The sequence below is a fragment of the Pyrus communis genome, chromosome 8, assembly GCF_041283825.1.
Source record: "Pyrus communis isolate YQ-2024b chromosome 8, ASM4128382v1, whole genome shotgun sequence".
In the NCBI taxonomy this organism is placed as follows: domain Eukaryota; kingdom Viridiplantae; phylum Streptophyta; class Magnoliopsida; order Rosales; family Rosaceae; genus Pyrus; species Pyrus communis.
The window spans coordinates 19,306,694-19,325,008 of NC_142572.1; the positions used below are offsets into that span (position 1 = coordinate 19,306,694).

The window sequence follows — 18,315 nt, forward strand, 5'->3', positions numbered from 1 at the left end:
AGCATCCTAAGGTTGTGACAAATTCTTCAACGGCGGGGAGAGATTCTGACTTGAAGGATTCCTTGCGGTGGATGGCGCCAGCTTTTCTGGAGAGTTTGTATATCAATGATAGCCAAATCTTAGCAGATTAATTGTTGGCAATTGGTGTAACTAACTCACTCTTACAAAGCCTGGCTATGTTTAAATTTGAACAAGAGGATCAAGTTGGGAAGTACCTGATATAGAACAAAAGGCCGAGTGGCTTGAAAAGGAAATGGACCGACGGAAGACAAGGTGATGCAGCGGGAATTTGCAAACTTAGCGTTTGAGTTACGATTTTGGCTAATGACACTTTTTCGGAAAGGGAACGACATCACAATTCACACTCACACCCTTCTCGTGACATATGATGGATTTTGACCATCCAAGACAGTTAAGGCTTCCAAAATTGCATTTTAAGTTCTGTAGTAAAAATTAAATTTTTTGTTTGTACCCAATTAATGTCGTTTGCTTTCGTTTTAATTACCTAAGCCCTTTGAGTTGTCCTAGGGAGTTGTAATCCGTTTAGTTAAGCCAATAGATGCTTCATTGTAATCATCTTTCATCAATTAATCAAATACAACCTTTGGGATTTCTCACAAAAACTTATAATCGTTGGCTTCGTGCCGCGTCATTTCTCATAGGATTTATTTTCTTTTTGATGTCCCCATGGATTATTTGTTTAGGGTAAACGAATTTTTCTTTAGTGAGATTGGCTGTTTCTTTGCTTACTGATGGATAATGGGTTTAGGTCTTACCAGTTAAATACAATCATGCACGTGTTGTTTTCATACGGCGGATAAATTAGACGGACAAGGATCCTCTTCGGATTCTCTTTGTCAGAGGATCCAGAAGATCAATCAATCGTATATGTTCATCGTATATCGTGCGGTTTGTTTTCATTAGGTACTATTTATATTCAATTTTAAATATAAAATATAAAATAATTTCTAACCGTACGATATACTACGAACAGACACAATTGATTGATCCCCGAATTCCCACAAAGAGGATCTGGAGAGGATCCTACTCCAAATTAGACTAGCTTAATTACAAGTCTATTATTTAATTTTCGGGATTAAACCAATAAGCAAAAAGGCTAAGATAATTAGTTGACCAGGCAGGCAGGCAGGCAGGCAGGCAGGCCTGAGGAAGGCCACCATTTTTCTTTTTATGCATGCATTTGATCGTTCACTTTTACCATATTTTTCTAACACTGAAATACGATGCAGGCTTCCGTCCATATCACGGAAGCCAATTTGAGTTTTGGTCCCTCTTCAGCACTAACTCTTGTGTTCTCTTTTGCAATTATACTCTCTCAACTCACAAACCATGTGTATTGTAATTGTATGATGTACGTACGATTGTTCCTCATCGATCCACTGAGATTTTGTAGTATGTTTCGCAGTGTCTTATACCTACTAGGGTTTTTACTTTTGGCCTTTAGATGACCAAATCTAACGTGTAAAAATCTCGATGCAAATGATACACCAAAGCGTAACAGAATTTTTGCTGTCCGCTTGAAAGAAATATAATCTTATCAGATTGACATCATTTGTAGGTCAGCTTCCAGTTCCAGCACTAAGAAACCCTAACAACACGTGTGCAAGACAATTTGACGGCATGTTACTCAAGAGCATCACACTTTTTACGACAACAATATCGTGAGCCAAAAGGGTTTTAGGTTTTTGGAGGAACAAAACAAAGCACAAAACCCACGTTACCCAAAAGTGAGAGAAGATTGAAAATTGACAGTGGGTTTTGTCCTCAATCCCATTTTGTTTTGTGGAAATTCCAATTGGGGGGAAAGAACCTTATTATGGAATTGAGATCCTCTCGGATCTCTGTATTAAGAGCTGACGAATCAAGAAATTCGGACCATTCATTTTAAATCAGGCGGCTCTCATTAACTATCACATTGGTCCACTTCACACAAAACCAAACCTTAAACGGCTCGGATCTCTCTCACTTGAACAGTCTGAATTTTCGGATTCATCGAATTTGGACATAGAGGTTTGGCGAGGATCTCAACTCCTTATTCTGCATTTTGCAGAGAGAGAGAGTGATATTCTGGTAATAGTGGGGAGCACCAAGCACGCCTCATCACTCAAATGTAAATGCTGACGAGTCATGATATTAATTATGGAGGCAGATTCTCTGCCCTCCCACTTCTCGTGCCCTTCTGTTTTGTGTAGTCACGATTAAGCCACGTCAACATTTTATATGTTTTTTTTTATAGAGATAATAAGACAAAAAAGAATAGTAATATTAAGTGTTAACGTGACTTAACCGTGACCACACAAACAGGAGGACACGAAAAATGGAAAGGCAGAGAATCTGCCTCCATTAATTATTGGATCAACTTTATTTCAACAAAAATTACTTTTATTGTGTGTATATTTTAATATTTTCTTTTGGTGGATTTGTAGATTAATACAAATGGTGTGTCATTGCTCATTATCTTCCGAGGTTTCTTCAATTGAAGACTAAGAATAATCCCACTGCAAAGTCTGATTGCATAATTCTATATCTTTTATTTTGAAAAGTACGTAAGTGTTTATGTGTAATCGATATAACGAGTGATGGAGAAGTTTTTTGCATTTTAACAATTATATTCCCATTTGTTTGACTTAGTAATAAACTTCTAAGGTTCGGATTGTTGAAATTACAAAATGAGTTTCATAAAAACGTGTCAAAACTTATAAAAAGGGATGTCACATATCTGTTCCCGTATATATTTATCAGTATCTATTAGGATCCTCTAAATATAAACTCTAAGTTGACCCTTTTCCATGGAAAATATATTGAACTACAGAAAAAGGTTTGACTTGGCGTGGGAACTAGTAAAGTGCCTATTAGACTGTGAAAGTTGACTTAACCGTAACCCTAAATATATATGATTGTGAGCTGCCCTTACAATTAACAAAGACCACAACGCCTTATGGTGCTGGGTTTGATGCAATAATTTTTTCTACCCTTGTCCCCCTTAAAGAGGTTTCAACTTTCAAAAATGTTCTAAAGTCCGTTAGGCACTAGTTGAGTGGTGGTCAAAGACCTAATAGGGTAACTTAAAACAATAGGAGCTTGAGTGTCTCTAACAATAAGAGATTAAGGGTAATTCCTAATGTAGTTCCCATTTGCAATGTTATTGTTTTAAGTTACCCTACTGGTTATCTCAATTCCAAATGGGAACTCGTGCATGCAATTACAAATGTTTTTAGACTTTTGGCATAGTACGAGGGCAAATGGGTGATATGGTCATTTGAGACGTGGCATGAAAGACATCAAATAATGCACACAATAATAAACAAAGTAAAGAAGATAACGAAACATGGGATGGATGAGATGATGAGGAAGCTAATGAAAACCTAGTGTGAAGGAGTGGGTGTTCCACAAAAATAGCTTAGTGGATTCACCCCACGCTCTCAATTGAGGACGCCTCCTCCCCTCCTCCAATCTATTTACCCTCTCTCCCACAATAGCAAATGTGTGGCCCACAGGCTATTTTCAAGAGATAAATTTAGTGCATTCAGAATCTTATCACGTTATTTAGGGTTATAATTGGACGACAAGGTTCAGTTGATATCTAGTACTTCTATAGTATATTATTATACTTTAAGTAGAATAATGTTATCACATAATGGTGTTCTGAATACATCGAAAAATTACTCGTCCCAAACATGGATGTGGGGCCCATCTACTCCATGAAATCCATCCCAAGCTTTTGCTTAGTGGGACATGCTTACACCCCACTTCGCAGGCCAAAATCATGTTTGTGGGCAAGTAACCAGAAACAAACAAGCAAATGGATAACTCACCCACCCATCGCATGCATTCTCACAACACATTTTAGGTGTGGAAAGAAACGCATATGCAATACAAAGTTTTGCAAGGAGGCCACAATCCCAAGTGGGTCCCACGTACGTGCTTTTGTCCTGTAAGATCACGCCAGGTGTAACTTTTGCACACTTGGCAATGCCAACTGTGCTCCTACGCGTGCGTTTCGTTTCATGGGAGGGACACTAACTTTGGTATCCAACACGTTTTATAATGACTGCAAATTGCTTGGCGTACCGTTTGCAATTTGTCACTGTATTTTTCCTAAAACTTGCTCAATCCAACTTCCTAATCCCATTTATCTATCACGGGGTGACCCAGTGGTTAAGAACGAATTTCAAACTCCTATTCTACACGGCGTGTCTTTAGATTTTTATTATGATGGCATGGCTTACGTACTAATTTTGCTTGTGGGAAGTGCAACAGAAAGTTCGTGATATTGCAAGCTAGTGACAAAATCATTACCCGTGCTCCTAATAATATACAGATTAATCTTCTGACTTAGCAATTACCAGTGCATAGATTTGATCTTTCATTTATTTATTTGGGTGCCCTTATAGTTTATCGAGTTTCCTGTGCCACTATATAAAGCAGCTAACCCCCTTTCCTTTCTGCCAACCTGCACTGCAAACCCTCTCATTTCCTCTAAGTCCTAATCCAAACCCTAAAGTTCCTGTCTAGGTTTCTTCTCTAATTTTCCCAAAAAAAAATGGGTGAGGCTGTTGAGTTTTACCATGCAAACGGAAATGGGTTCTCAAAATTCAGTGAGAAGCTTGATCCTAAAGCAGTGTTACTACTAAACGGTAGCAACCACATAGAGAGAGATACAGATAGTTCCTGGTATGAAGAAACCATTGATGACGATCTCAAATGGTCATTTGCTCTCAATGTCAACGGGTTTGTAAATTTTCACATATTCTTTTTTTAATTGCAGAGGGTTTCGAACTCTGGATATAGCCTACTTCTTGTTCATAACTTCTTGTTAGTAATATGCGTCTCCAGATCATACTGTATTTTTCTTCTTTCTTCAGGGTTTCTTTCACTTATGTTTGTGTGTTGGTCTTGTCTCTACAGTGTGCTGCATAAAGGAACTAGCGAGTACCAGGAGATAGCTTTATTGGACACAAAGCGTTTCGGGAAGGTTTGTGATATTTCTCTTTTTAAGCTACGGAAGAGGTTTTAAGTTCGAGTCTCCTTTTTAAATGTTATTTCTTTTTAATAGTAGTAACGGGACGTTGATGCTGATATTGTGTAATTTGTGTGTATAAATTGTATACAGGTACTGATGATTGATGGGAAGATGCAAAGTGCAGAAGTGGATGAATTTATATATCATGAATGCTTGATACATCCTGCACTCTTATGTCACCCAAAGTCAGCCCTCCTCTAAATTAACATTCATTTAATTACTTGTTGATCACCATATAATTATATAGGTGCTCTTATTGGTGGTTAGTACTTTAGCATGTTTTTAGAATCTTTAGATTTTTTTTTGCTTAATTGTAGCAATGATTCTTGAATTTTGTCCTTAGTTTGACCTTAGTCTGAACTCTTATATTAGTTTTTTTTATTCTCGAGCTTAAAATGTTTTTGCACCGTTGGTCCTATTAACTAACGTTGTCTTTTTTTCTGTTAAATCTAGGGTATATTGGACCTTCAACTTAAAACTTCAAAAAAAACAATAGAATAAGCTAAACAACTAATGAAAATTCATAAATTAATATCTAAAACTTAGAAGAAAAAAATGAAATTTGAACTATAAAAACACATAATGACAATGGTTGGACTTTAGCAACTTGTAAATATTAGGCAATGTAATTTCAAAGTTTGTAGGAAATCAAACTTTTGTTGGACTTAAACAACTAACAAATCACATATTGTACTACTAAAAATAATTCCTATGTATTCAATTTTCTTACACACACACAAAAAAAAAAATCTGATTTTTTTTAGGGTTTTTCTCATTTTTAAATTTATTTTTCACTAGTGATGTGGGATGAAATTCCAAATATATTGCTGAATTTAACGGAAAAATAGATGATGCTAGTGAAAGGGGTCAATGGTATAACACATTTCTAAGTTTGAGGACTAAAGAAACTAATATGAGAGTTTAGGAACTAAAAATAAGCTAAAGGTGATGTTGAGAGACCATTGCTACAATTAAGCCTTTTTATTTTAGTTTTTAATTTATTTGTTGGAATGATTTTGTTTTTAATTTATTTTGTATGATTAGTTGCGTCCACCTTCAACTAATTAATTAGTTTTAAGAAGTGCAGGCCTGAACGTGTATTCATAATGGGAGGTGGGGAAGGGTCAGCTGCAAGGGAAGCACTCAAGCACAAATTACTGGACAAAGTTACCATGTGTGACATCGATCAGGTAACTAATCATAATATAGGTAAAGATTGTGGGATGATTTTAGCAATAACAACTAAGCCTTATCCTATTAAATGAGGTCGACTGTATGAATTTTAAAACATCACTTGGTTTTGCGCCAAATGAAAGACATAAAATAAATAAAATAATTTGTGGCACCTATTGCAGGAGGTGGTTGATTTCTGCCGCAGGCATTTGACAGTGAATCAGGAGGCATTTTCTCATCATAAGCTTAACCTTATTATAAATGATGCCAAGTAAGTGTACTATTAGCTCCTCCTGCGAATTGTTATTAACGCTCCGAAACAGTCATCCTAACCTCTTATACGTAACATTGTTATTAAAGGGCGGAATTGGAGAAGAGTTGCGAAAAATTTGATATCATAGTCGGAGATTTAGCAGACCCGGTTGAAGGAGGACCTTGCTATCAACTCTACACAAAATCCTTCTATGACAAAATTCTTAAACCTAAGCTTAATCATGGTGGCATTTTTGTGACCCAGGTAAATAATGTTAACTATATGCATATATGCCCCATTTAATTTTTACCATTTTGCAGTAACTAAACATAGTGTTTAAAATTTACTTGCAGGCTGGTCCAGCAGGCATTTTCACCCACAAAGAGGTCTTCACCTCTATATACAACACAATTAAACAGGTCTTCAAGTGTAAGTCTCCCACATGTGTATACGTAGGGTTGTTCTCTGGTGCAGTTAACTGCACTTTATAAAATGCAAATACGTTGTTGAAACGCTAGTCGATGTTGTTGATATTATCGATACTTTTTTGACATTACAGTTGCCGATATTGATATTGATTTCGTCATCATGTTGTTTAGTCTAATTCATTTCTTGTTTGTGACTTCATTTTACATGTTTGTGCAGATGTGGTGCCATATGCAGCTCACATACCATCTTTTGCAGATACATGGGGATGGGTTATGGTATGTTAAGTATACACTCTTAGCTTAATTAATTTGATAGGATTGCATTAGTATCAGTTAATTTATTTGTTCCATGTTCTAATTAGGCCTCGGACGAGCCGTTTTCTATCAATGCTGAGAAAATGGACCGGAGGATAGAGGAAAGAATTGATGGGGAGCTAAACTACCTGAACGGTGCTCAGTTCATGTCCTCTGCAACCATGAACAAAACTGTTTCTTTATCGTAAGATCACTTCCGTTTTATCATCATACAATGGGCCATCTAAATATTACGGGAACTATAATCAGTACTTCAAAATAGTCATCATGCAGTCTTGGCGCTTTTTTTTTTTTTTTTTTTTTTTTTTTTCCCACTAAGGTGTGCGAAAATGCTCGAATCCAATTAATTTCTGTGTAACATTTCATATTTTTTAGGTTGCTGAATGAAACTCATGTCTACACTGAGGAAGATGCAAGGTTTGTCCATGGGCATGGGGTGGCTTTACTGAAGTCTCAAGAAACTGGTTGGGGGAATTGCTGTACAGCCAAAAAAGAAGTGAAGAAGAATGGAAGTTTTTACAGTTATTGATTTCTTCAGGGGAAAAAAAAGAGGCAACAATTGTTTGCAGCATTTGGTTTTACACTAGATTATTATGTTAGCTTCATTGGGTTCATAGGGTTTCAAAAGTGAGACTTTCCTTAAGCTTGTTTTTATTTTGAGAAAATTGGTCCTTGAATTTTGGCTTAATTGGAGCTTTAGTCCCTGAACTAAAAATCTGTATTGGTCTCTGAATTTGTTATAATATGGAGCAATAGTCATTTTTGCTAATTTCGTTAGAACTTTCATCCAAAATAAAAGGTTTAAAGGGGCAAAGATGGATGAAAGTTCTAATGGAGTTAGCCAAAAAGATCATGGCTCCACATTATTACAAGTTCAGGGATCCAATACTCACAAATTTTTAGTTTACGACCAAAACTCCAATTAAGTCAAAGTTGAGAGACTATTGCTTCAATTATCTTTTTTATCTTTCAATGAATGAAGAAAAATGAGGCATTCCTCCTTTCCATCCTAAGATTTATTGGTGTTTGAAGCTAGGGAAATATGAATTGAAAACACAAACAAAATGATACTAAACAAACAATAAGCCGTTCTATTTTTGCGGTTTGTTTTGTGTTCTTATTTTTGCGTATTTCCCATGATAATTATTATGAACAATAAAAAACCAATTCACTTGAAGAAAAAAAAACATATTTCATATAATCATCCAGAGTTGCACAGTACGCAGAATTAACCAAGAACAGTTTATGAATAACAGGAAATAGACATAAAAATTAATTCATGAAAAAGTTTCAGTCTTTAATTTCTTAGGCTCTCTTAACTGGGTCAAAGTTGGAAACCCCAACAACAGCACCAATGATAGCTACAAGCACAACTCCACCAGCAGCAATGCTGAGCAAGAAGTTGTTCAAGGACGGCGTAAGCCCGGAAGACCCTGCAGCCTCAGCCACCTCAGGAATCACCATGGAGGCTGTCAATGCCGCCGCTGCTAGGCCTGTCGCCGCCTTTTCTTTCAAAGAGGCCTCCACCTTGAACGTGCCCTTGGGCTTTGGGTTCACAAAAGCAGCTTTCTTTGATGGCTTCAATGGGATTGATCTGAAAAGTGCTTCTGTGTTTTGGGTGGCAGACATTAGTGGCATGGCCATTGAAGCGGAAGCCATTTCTTGGGTCTAAATTTTGCTTGGTACAAAATGTAGGTGGTGTTATTTTTGGAGAGTTGGGATAGGTAGCTTTAGATATTGGATGAGAAAATGGAGGCAAATGAAATGGTGGGTGGAAATTAGAGATTTGAAAAGCTGATGTGTCTCTTTTGAGATATCCTATGTGGCAAATTCTCTGCCTGGGAATGGAGGATAAGGTTATCCCATAGATTTGATCTGCTAGAAACTGATTCCTTTTGAAACTTGAATTCAGGATTGCTATTGAGAAAGCATACATGGCACTTGGCACATCACGTATGGTATGGAATTTGGATCATCCACGTAGTTAGGCAGTCTGACCGAAGATTTTCCTCTTGGGTACAGACTTTTGAAGGGAGACAATTTTCGCATACACATTTTCTCGTTCTAGCACCCAATTCACTTTTAGTTCATGATTGTCTTTTAATTTATTCAATTCAAAGGCCGAAATGCACAAAGAGAAAAGAGTGCGGAAATTTCGCGTCTGAAAACAGGCATAGGCATCACCTTACATGATTTGAGCTTTCAAAATTTGAAGACATACCAGAAGAAATATTTTGGTTGTTAATCCAGATAAATTTAGTACCTTGTTCAAATGAAGAATTCTGAAGTTACCAGTTACCACCAAAAAAAGTGCAGAAATCTCAACCAGCTACTGAAACTAATTGTACTTCGTAAAAAATCCTACCGGAAAAGAGAACAAAATCATCAAAGTTCTTCCTTTTACCACGCAACAACTCATTTGTTGGCAAAAGCTGCGTCTGATTTAGTTTGAGTGAGATGAACTTCTTGGGGCGGCAGGTTGTACTTGATTTGGAGCTCTTCCAACATTTTCTTCAGTTCGATGACTAGTTCAGTTCTCCGCTTATTCTTTTCTCCAAACTCTTGAAAGTTCATCGTGTGAGTGACATACAGGGCCATCTTTAACTTGTTGACATTTTCGATTTCAATCACTACCACTCTGTGGTAAGGATGCCAATGCTGCGAGTTCCTCTCCAAATGCCTGAACAAGCAAAATGAAATCGCAGAAGAGTAAGCGTAAAGAAGCAGTACAAATTGATGCTAGACTGTTAATTAAAACTTTTTACTCAAGTGAAATCGTGTGTGAATGCGCGGTTTGTACGATATAACAATTGTGATTAATCTCGTAGCGTAACATATCAGTTTATTTGACAGGAATTTTAACACATATATGTTTCTTGACCTGTGCTAGCCCGTACATAAACAAGTAAAAGATTTGATTAACTCACTCCTTTATTTTCTCTTTCAGCAGGCCTATCCTCTCCACTGTTGTCGAAAAAGCAATTTGGAATTCGACAACGTCACCCATGTCTGGACTTCTGAAGTAATTGCTGATGGGTTTCGTGGACAAAACTGAATTCGGATAGTATACCTTCTCCATATTGAGTTTCAAGAAGACTGTATTTAAGATGTTCATCTCCTCAACCATCAACTGTCAGGTTTCCAGGTATTAGAAATTTGATTAAGGAAAACGAATGTAATGATACAAGAGTTGTGAAAGTTACCGGAACACCATCAACAACACAGCGGTCACCAACATCGAATGGATGCATTACAAACACAAAAATTATAGCTTCAAATATATTCTTGCAAGTGTTTCCAAACATAAAAGCTGCAACTACGAGCTGTGACGAGAGGAGGACAAGTACTTTTGTGGTCGCAATTTCCATCAATAGAAGCCACACTACAATGGTAATAACAACCAGGATGCCAGTCACAAGTTTGTTCAACTGCCTTACAGCTGTTTTGGTGTCGTTTAAAGAATGAGCCAATGCCTTGCGACCATTGTAGACCTTCACCTGCAAAACCCGAAAGGCAAAAAATGTTTCACCTCTTTATCCGAACGAATTTTGTAAGGCAGACCACCAACAGCTCAATTATGTACATGACTGAGGAATGCTGCTGTTTTCACATCTATCCTTGCGGTTCAACATTAAACAAAATTGACTCCAAGTGCAGACGCTGATGAGTAATGATGAAGGGAAACAATGTAAACAGAAACAGACTCGAGTTATCACATTCCCTTTCTCCATCCCCCGCTATATGTTTTAGATTGTAAGATGTGCATGAATTCATAACAAGGCATGTATATGTATAATCAAGACATAAAACTCCATGACTACAGAATCGATAATTACAATTAAATGTGGAAGTCCAGACACATGAAAATAAAAGGTCTTACCACCCAATCTGTTAGAGATTTTCTGTCAATACGTCTAGTCTCTGCTCCATCAAACAGCGGAAACACATAATCCACCTCTTCCTTAATCATGAACCTCATGAGGTCCTCCTCCTCAATGTATCTACTCAGATGTAAGATATGTAAGAAAACACATGAAAAGGGCACAGACTATCACAAATAACAACTAAATAATAAGGTTGGTTTTCTCACGTGGAACCCTGTGGTGCGACGTTCAAAAAAATGTGATAGGCAGCGGCAGTTGCTTGCATCTCATTAGTAATCTCCGTATCCATCTGTTCAGCTCCTTCCCCTTCCATCTCATCCAATGTATGGGAGATGGTGGACAGCCCTGAACTCGAAACTGCATCCACCAATACCTTCATGGTCCAAGCTGAAACCTTCTCTTGCTTCATCTTCTGAAGCTTTGCCATATCAATCACCCCCTTCTCCTTCCCAGCCTTAGCCTTCTTTGTTGTCCTGAAACTCAGTTGCCCAGTGCTCGGACATTTCCCAACCCTCTCAGCCTCCTCTATAAGTGCCGGCCCTGAAAGTGTCTGCAGAACGTACTGATGGAATATTGATTCTTGGATTCTATCGAAAAAGGTATTGACATGGAAAGTAGATGCTAAAATCTTAAGGAACAAAGTTTTTAACAACCACAAAATAGCCCCAACAAGAATGGAAACAAGAGTCCATGTGACATAATTCAAAATCTTGGTGGAAGTCTCTGATCGCTCGACCCCACGATTGAACACCAGTAGCCATGTGAGAAGAACCAGAGCCAACCAAATCGAAACCTGAACGCTCTTTTTCATGCCATGAACAAAATACAAAACCTTTTTCCTCAGCAAAAAATTCCGCTCGATCACAAACACTATGAAATGCATAAACCAATTCGTAACCAACATTCCACAGAAAATCACCATCACAAGAACACACCATTTCCATATTTCCAGGCCCCAAAGCATATAATTCTCCAATTTATCGACAGTCAAGCTAGACACTAAACAAGCCAGAAGTACCAGAAAAGCAACCCACTCAAGCAAGACCACAGTTTTCATTTTCACTTTCCTATTATTATCTCTACTCAATTTAACCTTCTTGTAAATCTCTTCATCCTCCTGCTCTTTAATCCTGCCTGGAGAAGGCGGTATCCTCCCACTCCCTGCGATTGAAACACTCCTAATACCTGATTTATCAATTGGGGAAGCCCTATTGAATGAAACCCTATAAGGGGAATTTGCACCAACTTGATCTTCTTCAAACATATTGTGATCAATGCCTACTGATGGTTCACCAAATCTTGACTTTGGTTTCGAGTACATTGACCTATTTAGTGACTTTCTCCTAGCAAGACTCTCATTGCGGGTGGGAATCTTGGGAGGCTTGCCAGGACTGGCTCTCGAAAATTCAGGTGAAGCGTGGCTCACCGGGACTGACTTAGAGAACCCACTGCTGGACTCAGCGGATGCTTTGGCGGGCGAGCCAATTTTGCTTTGCCTGGGAGCTGAATATTCTGAGCCTTTTGAGGGAGATCCTTTTGCTGCATTGCTCTCCTCGCTTTGAACTTCCAGTATAACTTCACCTCCATGGGAAGAAAGCTTCTCCGACATGCTTACTTCCCCAGCTTTCAAAAGCTTTTCCCTCTCTATGGCCTTCATTGAAACCCTACCCCATCAAACACCACAAAAATCTTGCATTAAAACCCAACTAAAATAAACCACAAAACACCAAAATCAGAATGGCATTAAAAAATGTGAACTTTTCAAACCCCTTTGGTAGATACATCCCAAGTTCCCCTTTTTCTTTCAGGATTAATCAAATCTTTACTTTTCTAACAACACAATAATTAACTAGTTCTGATTAAACCCTACAGCATTAAGCATCACAAAAAGCTCTCACAAAACCCCCAAATAAAATAGTCATGAGACACCAGAAACAAAACCACATTTAAAATTTGACCTTTTCAAACCCTTTTGGCAGATACATCCAATCTTCATTGTTTTAATTTAAGTTTGAAACTTTACAACAATAGTAATCTGCTTCTGTTAAAGTAACTGGAAAATATGTTACTTGGCGCCAAAAGATCGAATCAAACACTAAAAAATGTCTAAAACTTTTAGAAATAGAATGCTTATCCATCTAAATATGCAAAAAATCAGACTCACCAGAGCTATTAACAGAGCAGAGACAGCACCCCACCAAGGAACAATGGAAGATCATTTGCTGGATGCTGATTCTTCGATTCAGCAGTGCAGAGCAAGTGCTCAACTGGGATTGGAAAATTAAACTTTCAGACCCCAAAACATAAAGAAAAAAAATCTATAAAAGTGTGAAAGTGAATGAGTAGAGGGGGAAGAGTTGGCTGCAGAGAAGTCAGAGAGGGACACAGAGGGTTCAAATTTTCAGGAAATGCAGATTCCTATGAACGCCTATAATATTCTTAACCACGTGGATGTAAATAAACATGTTGGGAAATTTAATTTGTAGGTTAAGTGATTAGGAAAACTAAAATTTTTTAAAATTAAATTTGCGAGACCAAAATTTTTAAATTAAATTTACAAAACTAAATTATGTAATTGTAGATTATTGGATTATTAATTCAGTACCGATTAACGTACTTGTTTTTTTATTGGTGCACATCATTTAGTTTGTAAAATTGATTTAAAATTTCGATCTCTTTAACATTATCCAAATAATTAACTTCATTTAATTTTATGTTTAGATTTTTGTGTTTCTATTCTCGTCTCGTAATATAGCTTGTATGGAAATTAAGAACAATTTTAATTGAAGCGAACGAATAACATTATTCAAGTTATAATTACTCATTTTAGTTTTTGAAATTTAAAATCAATATAAGTAGTTCTTAAGATTGTCTATCACAATCTTACAAATTATTTTTATCGGTTTTAAATCTCACGAATCCAAATAAAAAATTATGTCAATCTTAAATATCGTTTTGATTAAAAAATCTTATAATACGGCTTTACAGCTGCAGACTGCAAGTGCTGGGTGTTCACTTCTGACCAACCACAAAGAAACAAGTTCCTCCTAATACAATACCATTAACAACAGTGATGGTCAGAGTGAGTTGTTGAACGTATCTTTTCATTATTTACTTGTTTTTTTTTTTTTTTTTTGGGTGCTAATTATCTTCATTGTTTAATTTAATATTTTAATTAATTGAACAATCATGGTTTATCTACGTCAATCAATTAAGTAAATCTGCAGATGGATGAATGAACCGACCAGAGGGACGATGGTGTGAACTGGGAGGCCCACCCAAATAACAAACTGGGCCCAAATATCTGGAAAGATCTTTCATAGGAGAAAATATTCTTTCCATATGTCTTCCATTAAGGTCACAGGATCAAGTGATCCAAATCTTTGAAATTTCAACCAACGGTCCACATGTTTTGACCCTTTAAAAACTATAATAATTTTTGACCGTTTGATAAAATTTCGAAGGGTGGCCATGGTGGAAGAGATCCAGAGAGAATCTCTTTTCCTTTCATAATATTAATTTCTCAGTGAGTGGGGATCCTTGTCAAATTCTCTTTGTGAGAATTCTAAAGATTCTCAAATCACATTTGTTTATCGTATATTGTACGATCAAAAATCATTATAAAATTTTTTATTTAAAATTGAATATAAACTGTACTTGACGAAAACTGATCGCATAATGTACGATAAACTGATATGATTGAAAAATCTTCGAGATTCTCTCAAAAAATTCAATACAAGACCTGGTGGATCGTATATCTGCTACTGTCACCCACCTTTGGCCCAGCAACAAACATAATATTCTCTTCTCTTTTCTTTGTCTGAATAAATATATGCCTGACAAAAAAAATTTAACATATGCTCTCTATTTTTTCTTAAGAAAGAGATCCACTAGTGATTTTTGCAAAGGAAGCTTACTTTTTCGGAGGCCAGATAAACTCCGAACCATGTATTGTGTTGTTTTCATTTCTTAAAAAAAATGGTTAATAAAAGTCAATCACACTTTAAATTCTTCGATAAAAAAAAAAAAATCACACTTTAAATTCATGTAACTTGAAGTGTACAATAGCTTTGGTCTCTATCTTTTAAAGATTAGCAAAAACAATAGGTTTTATTTTGGTTCCTGCGATTTAAATTGATAGAATTGGTCGTGTGTTTGTCATTTTGGTAATTCTGTAAAAGATTTTTGTTAAATTAGGTAAAATGATAAAAATATCTTATTTTATGTCAAATCATTTTGACATATTGTGTAAAATCCCACATCGTCCAGGTGAGTGATCCTTTTATGTATATTCTCATCCCTACCTAGCATGAGGCCCTTTGGGAGCTCACTAACTTCAGGTTTCGTAGGAACTCCGAAGTTAAGTGAGTAGCGCACGAGAGCATTCCCAGGATGGGTGACCCATCGGGAAGTTCTCGTGTGAATTCTCAAAAACAAAACCGTGAGGGCGTGGTCGGGGCCCAAAGCGGACAATATCGTGCTACGGTGGTGGAGCGGGCCTGGGAAGTGGTCCCACTCGGGCGGGGATGTGACATATTGTTTATTAAATTGAGAATATTTTATTATTTTGGTCATTATTTAATATAGATTTTTTAAGGAATGACCAAAATAATTAACAGTAGACAAACTCAGGGACCACTTCCATCAATTTCAAATCTCAGGGACCAAAATGAGGAGTTATGTCATTCTCATATACCATTTTGGCTAAAATGCCAAAATAATCCTTAAAATCACAAATTAATATATTGGATTAAGATACAATACTTACATGTATTAACATAATCATCATCTCAACATTCAAATAATAATTATATTAAATACATTTATTCACATGAATATTTATAATCGTATTGTATTAAATGCGTATAAATATTAGGAAAATTTTATTTGAACCCATCTAACCTATTTCTACACCCAGCTTACTTTTTACACCCGTATTATTTTCAATTAAACTATCAATATCTATTTCAACTCAAATTTATTACCTCAACTACCCTCACAAACCCAATTCAATAAGTAAATTCATTTTTATACCCATTTAAAAATAAAAAACCAAAATCAAAGCATTCTCTCCTTTGCCATTCTCTCCTTCCAACAATTGCTTTTGATGACCATTTAGTACTACGGTCTAGTGGTATTCCTTTTCACTTGTAAGTGAGAAGTCTTAGGTTCGATTCTTGTCACGGGCGAATTTGAACCACATTATTGCTAGCTCATTGTGAGGCTAAGCTCACTCTCTACCCTTAGTGTAGATAAAATCGTTTGTGAAAGATCCCACATCAACCAACGAAGAAGGGGTGATGTGCCTTATATGTACATATTCCCCTCCTTATAGCACGAGGCTTTTTGGGAACTCACTGGCTTCGAATTCCATCGGAACTCCGAAGTTAAGCGAGTTCGGGCAAGAGCACTCCCAAGATGGGTGACCCACTGGTAAGTTTCCATGTGAATTCTCAGAAACAAATCCGTGAATGAATGGTAAGCCCAAAACGAACAATATCGTACTACGGCAGAGTCGAGTCTGGGATGTGACAGTTTGTTAAAAAAAAAAAAAATTTCCAATTGCTTTTGATCTCCATCACCCACTACAACGTTGCTCTCGTTAAATCTTAAGTTGCTTTGAGTGACCATGTCAAACAAGTCGTCCCCTCTAGACTACCCTCAAGCATGTATTTTGGCTTCTCCAACACACTCGCTAGCATGTGCCTATATTTGAGTTGGAGTTCACTGTGTTTGTACTGAAAGGCCTCATTGAATTTGAGTTTTATCCAATTGTTGTAACGTTCTTGGTAGGCCGTAGAAACAACACTAATGAACTTAAAAGACTTTCTAATATCTTTTTGATTTATCAATCTGCATAGATTTTGTATGAATTATATGTAAGTTGTAATTTTCAAGTGAAACTTGAAAGATTAGAAAGACAAAGAAACAAGAACTATTGTGATGTCAAAGAAAGAAGTATTAAAAACGATGAACAAGTACACAAATGTAAATTGAAAAACCACATATTCTTATAACATTATGAGTTTATGAACACCACATTAAGTTCAACAAAAAAACAAAACCTTCGATATCATGTGATTTCTAACTATTCAAGGAATTGTCTACACAAAATTCAACCTCGTCAGATAATTAAAAGCATGTGACTATAATGTACTTGGTTTAAAATCATTACTGATGGGTCTAATCTCAAAACTCATCCAGGGAACAAAATGTTAATTAAATTAAAGAGGTAAAAACCAATTTATTGAGTTTTGTCAGAATAGAACGTAAAAGAAAAATTACACGATGATTAGGATTCGATTATTGGATGTGGGTTTATTGATAAATCTAATTTTTATTGTTAATTTCATCTTATACTTGTTGATAATTATGTAATAGATTAATAAAGACATTTCGCATTTAAAATTTACGTTAGATGTAAATAAAATTATATGGGTTCAAATAAAATTTTTCTAAATATTATAGTCAATCTCATAATATATTACTATCATATTAGCATCCGGTCACCAAAAGTGAGATGACCAAAAACATCTGCTACCTATATATATGCATGATTTTGAAATCTCGGAACTTCTACAATTGCAGGTCGATCAATAATATAAAGGGTGGGATCTATAAAGCTGGCTTGATCAATCATGGAAACGACAAGATAAAATGCATACATTTTAAAAGCAAGAGAGTGAAACGACTTGCAGGTTGCAGAAGTTTTTTTTTTCATTTTTACTTTTTCTTGTGTGTGATTAACAATGACTTGTGAGTTGTGTGGGAGGATTTGCAAGTTAAAAAGTCGCTTTGGTCTGCATCAACTTTATTTTTTAAGTGATGATTCCAAAGTTAAGACAGTGCAAATGAACTTGATTACATTTTCTGTGAGATGTTTCTTCATAAACTAATCGATATATACTCAGCTACTCGACGGACGGGGTTTTCCTAAAGTAATTGTCCCCTCTCTCGAGACAGATGAGTGTTTTGCACTCTACATCGATTATTGTTGAAGAGCTAACCTCACTTAATCATCTTATATTTAACTACTACATAATATTTTTTTTTAACCTAAACTAACTTATAATTGTTTACCCTAGCTTTGCTGGCCTTATAATCTTTTCTTTTCAAATGTATGCAAGATCGAAGTAGCAAAAGATCAAGCGCTATAAAGCTGGAGCTCGAAAATCTATAGATATATAATATTCTAACTGCTTAAAAGTACTTCCAGAC

The 18,315-nt window shown here is 36.2% G+C and overlaps 3 protein-coding genes across 3 annotated transcripts; 1 reads left to right on the plus strand and 2 right to left on the minus strand.

The window, feature by feature from the left end:
• Window positions 1-4,093: 4,093 nt before the first annotated feature.
• LOC137717309 (thermospermine synthase ACL5) lies at window positions 4,094-8,226 on the plus strand. Its single transcript, XM_068456620.2, has 10 exons — window positions 4,094-4,752; window positions 4,930-4,996; window positions 5,135-5,229; window positions 6,132-6,234; window positions 6,400-6,488; window positions 6,578-6,734; window positions 6,824-6,899; window positions 7,116-7,174; window positions 7,261-7,397; window positions 7,589-8,226. Exons 1-10 carry the CDS (start codon window positions 4,565-4,567, stop codon window positions 7,740-7,742), a joined length of 1,125 nt encoding a protein of 374 aa, XP_068312721.2. The 5' UTR covers window positions 4,094-4,564; the 3' UTR covers window positions 7,743-8,226.
• Window positions 8,227-8,385: 159 nt separating this feature from the next.
• LOC137717311 (uncharacterized) lies at window positions 8,386-8,978 on the minus strand. The gene has a single exon (XM_068456621.2). The coding sequence runs from the start codon at window positions 8,870-8,872 to the stop codon at window positions 8,519-8,521; it is 354 nt and encodes a 117-aa protein (XP_068312722.2). The 5' UTR covers window positions 8,873-8,978; the 3' UTR covers window positions 8,386-8,518.
• Window positions 8,979-9,431: 453 nt separating this feature from the next.
• On the minus strand, window positions 9,432-13,661 carry LOC137717308 (mechanosensitive ion channel protein 10). The gene is made up of 6 exons (XM_068456619.2): window positions 13,262-13,661; window positions 11,304-12,761; window positions 11,094-11,214; window positions 10,417-10,710; window positions 10,141-10,343; window positions 9,432-9,893 (listed from the first exon to the last, which is right to left on the minus strand). Exons 2-6 carry the CDS (start codon window positions 12,752-12,754, stop codon window positions 9,629-9,631), a joined length of 2,334 nt encoding a protein of 777 aa, XP_068312720.2. The 5' UTR covers window positions 12,755-12,761; window positions 13,262-13,661; the 3' UTR covers window positions 9,432-9,628.
• Between the last annotated feature and the right edge of the window lie 4,654 nt (window positions 13,662-18,315).

Coding starts and splice junctions, on each gene's coding strand:
- LOC137717309 (XM_068456620.2), top strand. CDS start 4,565: ATGGGTGAGGCTGTTGAGTTTTACCATGCAAACGGAAATGGGTTCTCA. Junction 5,230..6,131: donor GCACTCTTATGTCACCCAAA/GTCAGCCCTCCT, acceptor TAAGAAGTGCAG/GCCTGAACGTGTATTCATAA. Junction 6,735..6,823: donor GTGGCATTTTTGTGACCCAG/GTAAATAATGTT, acceptor ATTTACTTGCAG/GCTGGTCCAGCAGGCATTTT.
- LOC137717311 (XM_068456621.2), bottom strand. CDS start 8,872: ATGGCTTCCGCTTCAATGGCCATGCCACTAATGTCTGCCACCCAAAAC.
- LOC137717308 (XM_068456619.2), bottom strand. CDS start 12,754: ATGAAGGCCATAGAGAGGGAAAAGCTTTTGAAAGCTGGGGAAGTAAGC. Junction 11,215..11,303: donor GTCGCACCACAGGGTTCCAC/GTGAGAAAACCA, acceptor ACATCTGAGTAG/ATACATTGAGGAGGAGGACC. Junction 10,344..10,416: donor GTGTTGTTGATGGTGTTCCG/GTAACTTTCACA, acceptor GAAACCTGACAG/TTGATGGTTGAGGAGATGAA.